The following is a 9,881-nucleotide window of genomic DNA, read 5'->3' as shown; positions in this document are numbered from 1 at the left end:
CATTTGTTACCGCTTATTCCCTTTGGGGTTGCGGGGGGCGCTGGAGCCTATCTCAGCTACAATCGGGCGGAAGGCGGGGTACACCCTGGACAAGTTGCCACCTCATCGCAGGGCCACTCATTCAAAAATACACAGCCTTATAAAGTAGTTTGTTTTTTTATTAAAATGTGCTGTGTTTGAAAAGTAAACAAGTACTATACTTTATTATTAATATTAAATTAATTAATAAATAAGGAACCAATTAGGTGGTTTTACACATTAATGCCAATAAAAGGGGCCTTGAGACCAAGGGGCCAGATTGTTCTTAAAGCCAGTGAGAGCTAACACCTGCTCAGAGAAGGCTGAAGAAATAAAAGTTGCTGTTTGCCAGCATATATCTCTCTGCAGAATTTTTAACTTGGGAGTATTGGATTATTTACCAAACACTTATTTTAAAACATAAAAATATATATTTGCTTCTTCATTATATGAAATGTTTATATAAAAAAAACAGCTTTGATTAATTTAAGTTTTTGCATAATATTCTTGTTTACTTATTTGACTGACTCTATACATACAGTACTGTATATATATATATATATATATATATATATATATATATATATATATATATATATATATATATATATATATATATATATATATATATATATATGTGTAATCGCACAGTATGTCAGTGATCATCTTGTAAATTTTAGATTAGATTAGATAGAACTTTGTTGATTACCTGCGGGCGTATACCTACAGGGAAATTAATAAGTAGAAAAAGTTTCAGCAAGTCATGAAGATACTCTCACAAGGGCTTTGCTTTATTACAACAGAACATATATGTACAGGAGACGACAACGTACAATTTCAAGAACAGTGAGGTTTCTTGTGCATTTAGAAGCACTTCCTGTGGACAATGGAGGGGCCCGCCTCATCGTATTCCTGCTTGCTGATCCACATCTGCTGGAAGGTGGACAGGGAAGCCAGGATGGATCCACCGATCCAGACAGAGTACTTCCTCTCAGGTGGGGCGATGATCTATGATAGGAAAAAAACCCCACAAGATTTAGAGTTCTGTGACTTTGTAAGTGACAAATGAAAAGTTTTGCAGTTCATCCACCTTGATCTTCATGGTGCTTGGGGCAAGAGCAGTAATCTCCTTCTGCATACGGTCAGCAATACCAGGGTACATGGTGGTACCACCGGACAGCACGTTGTTGGCATACAGGTCCTTACGGATGTCAATGTCACATTTCATGATGCTGTTGTAGGCGGTCTCATGGATACCAGCAGACTCCATACCTGATAGGGGACAAGTGCAACAGGTAAGTTTTATAATTCACACTGAACTCACAAACCAAAAAGACAGGGACTCACCAATGAAGGAGGGCTGGAACAGGGTCTCGGGGCAACGGAAACGCTCATTACCAATGGTGATGACTTGTCCGTCGGGCAGCTCATAGCTCTTTTCCAGGGAGGAAGAGGATGCAGCGGTGGCCATCTCATTTTCAAAGTCAAGAGCCACATAGCACAGCTTCTCCTTGATGTCACGCACGATCTCACGCTCAGCTATAGCACACAGTTTTTGAGTTATGAAACTGCACTTACATATCACTGAAGTAATTACCCCAAATGAGCGCACTTACCAGTAGTGACAAAAGAGTAGCCACGCTCGGTGAGGATCTTCATCAGGTAGTCAGTCAGGTCACGACCAGCCAGATCCAGACGCATGATAGCGTGGGGCAGAGCGTAACCCTCATAGATGGGGACATTGTGGGTCACACCGTCACCGGAATCCAGCACAATACCTTTATCACACAAGAAGACCAGACTTAGCCAACAGATGGCGATTGAGGGCCTGTGTATTTGTTCCCAAATAGTATGTCTCACACCATAAATAATCTAACAGTACTGATATCAAGTGACACACAGCTTGATGGAATGGGACTAACACCTCTTTGTCACAACGAGACGGAAATCCTTACAATTTACACACGCTTAGAGCGAACATTACTCGCTTGGAGCACCTGGCAACGGCACCAGACAAGCCCACGAGTTTGGTTAAAAAATTGTGAAAAAGACTACAGTTTAGCAGCATATTTCCTAAAAAAACTGTAGAGCACTATCATATAGTTGATCTTTACCTAGCTTTTTTTTGTTTGTACTAGATCTTCTAAAAACAACAGATTTTCAGGAATATACAAAATAGAAATACTAGTGAGTATCCCAGCCACCCGGTGCCTAGCTCTCTGGAAACATGTCCCTCAACACAATTTAGTTGAATATCCCTGACATAAAGTGTGAAAAATGTAAATGTCAATATATTGTACTAACCGGTGGTACGGCCAGAGGCATACAGGGACAGAACAGCCTGGATGGCCACATACATGGCGGGGACGTTGAAGGTCTCAAACATGATCTGCAAAATACAATCAGCAGCATGTTAAGGATTAAGCCCAAATTAAAAGGTGACTACGAAGGAGGGGAGACGGTGAAGCACCTGAGTCATCTTCTCCCTGTTGGCTTTGGGGTTCAGCGGGGCCTCAGTGAGCAGGGTGGGGTGCTCCTCAGGGGCCACACGCAGCTCATTGTAGAAGGTGTGGTGCCAGATCTGATTAATAAAACACAACAACTGCTCTCAGGACTGAAACAGCAACAATGTGGTCCTCAAAAAAAATACCAAAGATAAGAATACCGGTAGATTAGAATGTGGAAAGTCTGGTATTGAGCGTCACTGTCAATACACACCTTCTCCATATCATCCCAGTTGGTGATGATGCCGTGCTCAATGGGGTACTTTAGAGTTAGGATACCTCTCTTGCTCTGGGCCTCATCACCGACATAGCTGTCCTTCTGACCCATACCCACCATCACACCCTATAGAAGGAAGCACAATACTTTTTTATATTCTTTGTGATCCCCAAAATTAGACAGTGTATGGTTGAGTCCAATATCCCATACCTGGTGGCGGGGCCTTCCGACGATGGAAGGGAAGACAGCACGGGGAGCGTCATCCCCGGCAAATCCAGCCTTGACCAAGCCAGAGCCGTTGTCGCACACAAGGGCGGTAGTCTCGTCGTCGTCACACATGATTAGGCTTTACTGGAGTGGTCTAGAATGTAAATAAAAGTGTAACATGAAGTTATCCTAGATAATGAACTCAATGACACATTCGGGTTGGGGTTATCCTTAACCCCTACTCACTAAGAATGGCTTAAAAGACCTTGCAAGCGGTGTTTATATTTAGGGTGCTAATTAAACATTCCCTGGTAAGCTATTTTTGTGAGAAACGTATTGTACAGCAACAGATACCATATCTCTATAATTGTTCCTGGGAGCTGCTGAGGTAGCACCAAAAAGGGTCAAAACATACTTGTAGTCTATTTTAGGCCCAACTCCCCCTTAGCAGCAATACTTAACAGGGTGATACAAGTGACACTTGGATCTCTCGCTATTTCACGTCTGCCAGTATCTATCTGTTAGCGCACATTGACACTTTTGTTCACTGCTTTGCTCCTTAACCCCTGTTTACTAGTGCAAGCATATTTGGAAAACTTTTTGACATTGCCCTATAGGCAAACTAATACTTTATTGGATGATTGAATAGAGTAGTAGTATCAGTAGTCTTATTTGTGTATCTTCATCTACAAATCTATAGTCTATTTAAGCATATAGTATGTAACAATTCAGACAACATTCTCCTTAGTTAAGTAGGTGCATCATCATACTTTGACTTAACTTGGCTTAAGTTAATTTACTAATAAAAATACAATAATGAGAGAATCTGGCAATATTGAAGCTTACTCACCAAGGTGCACTTGTAGACGGATGCTTCCACTGGGACAAGGACTGGGGCTGAGATGAGTCCCTTAAATAAGACCCCGGCCCGCTCTGTCAGGGGGCGTGTCTGAAAGTTTACAGAAGTCCAAATAAGCACTTATGAAGAAAAAAATCAACAAGCCTGCCAGAGGAGAGTGTTTGGCCAAAAGGGATAGGATTGCTTCACGGTCAAATTATTTGTTTTACACGTTTAAAAAATTGTGGAGAGGTATCATTCATTTACCACTATACTCTTGGTAGGTCTCAATCAGTTTAATCTGTGTAAACAACCACCTATCAGATCAATAACATTCACTCTGATTCTGGACTACTTTGGTCATTAAACTGCAAAATTACTGTTGACCATATTTGGAGTTTTAAAGATGAATTCTGGAACTAGAAGACAAGATATATGTAGTTTAATGCATATAGGTATCACAATTCAAAGATTATGCACAAAAATGACATCCCGTGAAATTACTATCATGTTATTTTAATCCAGGATTAAGGTGTAGTGTGACTTAACAGTAGCAATTGGCACACATCTCTCATTTGTCTGCAGAGGTTTCACACCACTCATGGCCACCTCGAAGGCTGCCTGTGATGACCCAGTCAAGGCAGCACCACCGGTGTCTTGTTAAGGAGATGAAAACATTGCATGTGTGTGTGTATGTGTGTGTGTGTGAACCATGCTGCTGGTATGTGCACTGAGCTTCGGCCATGTGTGCAACAGCTGATGGTAATGCCTGAGCCTGAGTCTGCTCAGAGCGCCTGTGAGTGGCTGTTAGAGTTTCAGTACCGCGTCCTGATTGGCCCAGTCGTCTCCTTCTAGGGTTATGCTCGGCAGCACAGTCATTGATGAACAGCCTCTAAGGTTACTGAGCCACTAGCTTCCAAGAGGAGCTCCATATTTGTGCCACCCACCTCCATGATTATTTTCCTTGATGTATAGTGAACCTTATGAGGTAAACTTCTCATCGCAGAAGTGATACAAACATCTCGCCTGCGGGGAGAAATATTGACCACGTGGCCCGTCCAGTTTTGTTATACTGATACAGCAACAGAAACACATGTGTTTTAGTCATTTGAGAGACAAAGACACAGAAGTAAAAAAGTATATATATATGGGTGTGGTTATGTAACGGTGAGAGGTATGTGTGAGCATTGTTCTGTGATGGTGCAACCATTTCATTTTACACACAGACTCAAGTTGGCTGCAGCTAAAGCCTCTCACATATAGATACTGTAAATACTGTACAGTAGTTCAGGGCTATTCAACTGGCGGCCAAATCGGGCCCAGCAATGACAACCATTTTTGTAGCAAATTGCAATAAAAACACTAAAGCACTCCTGTTGTATGGAGGAACTTGGGACAGTGTAAATTAACATTGCGCGTTAGACAATCACAATACAAATTATATAAATTTGGCCAACGATAGAGACTTTAAGAACATTGTTATATTATGATAATTATTTGTTCTCTATGTGTCTGCAAATTTGACAGGGACAAGCGAACAAATATGTTCTCAAGGCAAAGCAGCATCCTCGCTAACGGCTAATGTCCCTCCCCAGTGTGAAGCTGCTTCTAAATCAGCAATCTCCGCCTCCATAGCGGCAAATAAATTATGTTTCTTAAAATTATTATTATCACTGGAGGACGAGGAATAGCTACACTACACTACACTCCGCAGGACGATACAAGAAGCCATCAATTAAACCGTAAATAAAAATGAACTCAATAACTTTGCCGTCATAAATGCATTGCTATGTCTGTCTGTGCGTTTGTTTTCTTTGGCTGCGCCTTTTAAACTGGATGCAATTGTAAGGTCCGGTCCGAAAGCGTGAAAAGCAATACGGCAAAATTAAACAGCTCTGGGGGCCCAAACTTTGCCATTCTTTGTTGACTGTAGGTGTGTGGTCCTTAACCCTGACACCATGTCATGTTAATGAGGAAACTGAGCTTGTTTAATACAAACCCCGTTTCCATATGAGTTGGGAAATTGTGTTAGACGTAAATATAAACAGAATACAATGATTTGCAAATCCTTTTCAACCCATATTCAATTGAATGCACTACAAAGACAACATATTTGATGTTCAAACTCATAAACTTTATTTTTTTTTTGCAAATAATAATTAACTTAGAATGTCATGGCTGCAACATGTGCCAAAGTAGTTGGGAAAATGCATGTTCACCACTGTGTTACATAGCCTTTCCTTTTAACAACACTCAGTAAACGTTTGGGAACTGAGGAGACACTTTTTTTTTTTTTTTTTTTTTTTTTTTTTAATGTCCTGCCCAGCTTCTCGGGCAAATCATATAGCAGATGTAGATGCCCATATCGGCTGTTCAGATTTACTTTACAAAAGAGAAGTGTAGGATACTTCTCTTGTTGCCTTACTTGTATTTTGACTTTATTAAATGTATTTATATTATCATTTGGTGCAGCCGGGCCGGAGCAGGAGGGGATAGAAAGAGAGAAAAAGGAAGACAGAGGGGGGAATTGTGGGGACAAGAGGGGGATTAGACAGAGAGACAAAAACAACAACAGCAAACACAACAACAACAACAACAACAACAGAGCAACATCAGCAAATACGACATGTACAAATATGATGGTAAAAGTAATAGCAAATAAGCAGTTAGCGAAAATTAAAAAAAAAAAAAAAAAAATACAGAAATGACAATGAGCATTATTACACTAAAAATGGAGCAATATGAATACCAATAGAAATAGTGCTATTGATAATAAACAATACCAGTACTTTACCTTTATTATCAACAATACAATTGTTCAAATGCAACAATACATATACGTAATGATAACTTGAGATACGAAAGAATGCAGAAAAATGGAGGGGAAGAAAGAGAAGCAACCTTAACCTTGTAGATTGTTATAGTAACAATAGGTTAAGCTTTGTCAGTGTGCCATGTGTTATACCCAGTTTACCCTAGGGCAACAACGTTAATATATGTTTGATGAAACGTGATTATGTGCATGAGTGTATGTGTGCATATGTACTTGTATATGTACAGTATGTGTATGTGTGCTTGTACAGTGAATGTATATGTACAGTATGTGTATATGTGTGTACAGCGAATGTATATGTACAGTATGTGTATACAGTATGTGTGTTTGAACAGTGAATGTATATGTACAGCATGTGTAAATGTGTGTTTGTACAGTGAATGTATATGTACAGTATATGTATGTGTGTGTTTGTACAGTGAATGTATGTGTAGTATGTGTATGTGTGTGTTTGTACAGTGAATGTATATGTACAGTATGTGTATACAGTATGTTTGTATAATGAATGTGCGTGTGGATGTACGAACTTTGAGTGTGTAAATATGTACTGTATTTATTTGTATATGTATGTGGGAGCGTAGGTACCTATGTATGTGTGTATGTATGTGTGTGAGTATATGTGAATTTGCATGTACAATACATTTGACTCCCAGTGTGTGCGGGAGCCAGAGTACGGCCCCAGCCTCCCCGAGAACCCATCCCACAAACAGTAGGTGTGCCGCCCACAAGTTTAACTTGCACTTACAGATGTAGCGACCAACTGTAGTTACAATCATGGCACCCACCTGTTCCCAATTTGCCTGTTCACCTGTGGGATGTTCCAAATAAGTGTTTGATGAGCATTCCTCAACTTTATCAGTATTTATTGCCACCTTTCCCAACTTCTTTGTCACGTGTTGCTGGCATCAAATTCTAAAGTTAATGATTATTTGCACAAAAAAAAAAAGTTTATCAGTTTGAACATCAAATATGTTGTCTTTGTAGCATATTCAATTGAATATGGGTTGAAAATGATTTGCAAATCATTGTATTCCGTTTATATTTACATCTAACACAATTTCCCAACTCATATGGAAACGGGGTTTGTACACAACTCCTTTATTTCAATCATCGCCACTTCAAAACACACATGAGCTAATTTGGCTAACATTAGCAACTCTTGTGACGCAGACATGTTACATGATCTATTGTGGCCGAGGATGGACAACCAAGGCAATTCTCACAAGACCCATCCATCCATCCATTTTCTACGGCTTGTCCCTTTTGGGGTCGCGGGGGGTGCTGGAGCTTATCTCAGCTGCATTCGGGCGGAAGGCAGTGTACACCCTAGACAAGTCGCCACCTCCTCACAGGGCCAACACAGATAGACAGACAACATTCACACTCACATTCACACACTAGGGCCAATTTAGTGTTGCCAATCAACCTATCCCCAGGTCACAAGACAGCCACTCTTATTTTCTGACAATCCCACAGTAAATTCATTAGAGTTCCTTCGGCTGCCTGACACTTTATACATAACTTGCTATCTAATGTACTTATTTTTAAACAACTTAGAGCAGGGGTGTCAAACGTACGGCCCGCGGGCCAGATCAGGCTCGCGAAAAGGTGTAATCTGTCCCGCGGGATGAGTTTGCTAAGTATAAAAATGAGCCGATATTTTTGAATGCAAGAAACTACTGTTCTAAATGTGTCCACTAGATGTCACAATAACAATTTTTTGTGTCTTTGTAGATTATGCTACATATGTACAAAAAAAATAAACCACATGATGTTAGTGCACCTGTTGAGGAAAATGAGCAAATTACATAAATAACATCCTGTAATTTGATTTTGATATAATTTTTTTGTCTTGATAGATTGAACATTAACACCAACGACTTGACTGATGAACATTATCACATAATTTATTCAGAAGGTATAAATAACGACAAATAAAGATAGAATACTATTAACCGCAATATGTAAGTGTAAAAAAAAAACATTATTATTTGTAGACTTTTAGAATATGCTTGTTCTATTTTTAAACAAAGGAAACAATCTGGAGTTGTCTTTATTTTTAAGTTATCGTGCCGTAATTTTACCAGTTCGGCCCACTTGGGAGTAGATTTTTCTCCATCTGGCCCCCGATCTAAAATTAATTTGACACCCCTGACTTACAGGGTTTAAAATACAACCTATTCAAGATATTTAATTGACTCAGCTTATTTTTATTGCATCTAAAGGATGCAAATATCATTCTATGATGTCTTTTTCTAAAATGTTTAAGTCAGTCATCAATTTCCGAACACATGCATCATTTGCATTCTTAGTATGATGTTCATTTATTATTCAATTTATTTTAAAACATGTTTATATTGTATCCTAATTATAACATGTATCCCCCCGTTTGTGACTATTATAAGGCATATACAGAATGTTTTAAAGAGATAAAATACTGACGAGGAAGATGGTGGCGCCATGCGGAGTCCCGCCGGTGATGAAGAAGATGGCGGCGCCGTGTGAAAGCCCGCCAGAGAGGATGATGTCGTGGTGAGAGGAGACGGCGACAACGGGGATGACAGCGGCGTGTGCTTCCCAGCACCGCTGCCGGTAGTAGCCCCCCGTCCACTAGGCGGCTGCCAGACGCCGTCCGTTACTGGGAGAAGAACCTCCTGGTTGTCTGTGTCCCCTAGTGCAAAAACCAGGGACGGGCGGAAGGGAGCTAGGAGGAGGGACAATGACACGTCCCGCGCCGAGTCCCTACAGGAGGCCAGGAAGGACATCACGGTGGGCTCCGTTGGAGCCTTCGCCGGACTGGTAGGAGGAGCGGGTGCTGGCTGCTGAGCCGGTGTGGGCCGACGTGGCGTCGGGACCGGCGTCCGACGCGGTGTGGGAACCGGTGGTCGATGCGATGCCGGCACAGGCGATCGCTGTGGAGCCAATACAGGAGGTTGCACAGCAGGAGACGGAGAATATGGCGGCGTGGCCGAGCCGGTCGGAGAGCCGGAACCGTCAGCCGAGCCGGGAGGAGCGTAGGCGGTGGTGGCCGTGCCGGGCAGAAAGCCGGAACCGCCGGTCGAGGCGGAGGGAGAAAGTCAGAGCCTACTGTTGGCTGGGACCGCTCAAACCTGGCTTTCAAGTCCTCCAAGAATTGTGCGGTCCAGAAGGTCGGCTGAACGTCGCCGACAAGGGTTCTTGCGAGGTCACAGTCTGGCTTGAGGATTATGTTTTGAGTTTGCATGGCTGCAGTATTTGTGACCCCAAGATGCAGGAACCAGGAGG

At 41.6% G+C, this 9,881-nt stretch overlaps 1 protein-coding gene across 1 annotated transcript; it reads right to left on the bottom strand.

Moving 5' to 3' along the window:
* Window positions 1-788: 788 nt before the first annotated feature.
* On the bottom strand, window positions 789-3,895 carry LOC133646548 (actin, alpha cardiac muscle). Its single transcript, XM_062042021.1, has 9 exons — window positions 3,797-3,895; window positions 2,950-3,100; window positions 2,737-2,865; window positions 2,489-2,599; window positions 2,323-2,407; window positions 1,635-1,796; window positions 1,366-1,557; window positions 1,109-1,290; window positions 789-1,026 (listed from the first exon to the last, which is right to left on the bottom strand). The coding sequence occupies exons 2-9, from the start codon at window positions 3,076-3,078 to the stop codon at window positions 883-885; spliced, it is 1,134 nt and encodes a 377-aa protein (XP_061898005.1). The 5' UTR covers window positions 3,079-3,100; window positions 3,797-3,895; the 3' UTR covers window positions 789-882.
* Window positions 3,896-9,881: the final 5,986 nt, after the last annotated feature.

Source organism: Entelurus aequoreus, linkage group LG03 (assembly GCF_033978785.1).
Source record: "Entelurus aequoreus isolate RoL-2023_Sb linkage group LG03, RoL_Eaeq_v1.1, whole genome shotgun sequence".
Taxonomy (NCBI): Eukaryota; Metazoa; Chordata; class Actinopteri; order Syngnathiformes; family Syngnathidae; genus Entelurus; species Entelurus aequoreus.
This window is presented reverse-complemented; position numbering and strand designations above follow the sequence as displayed.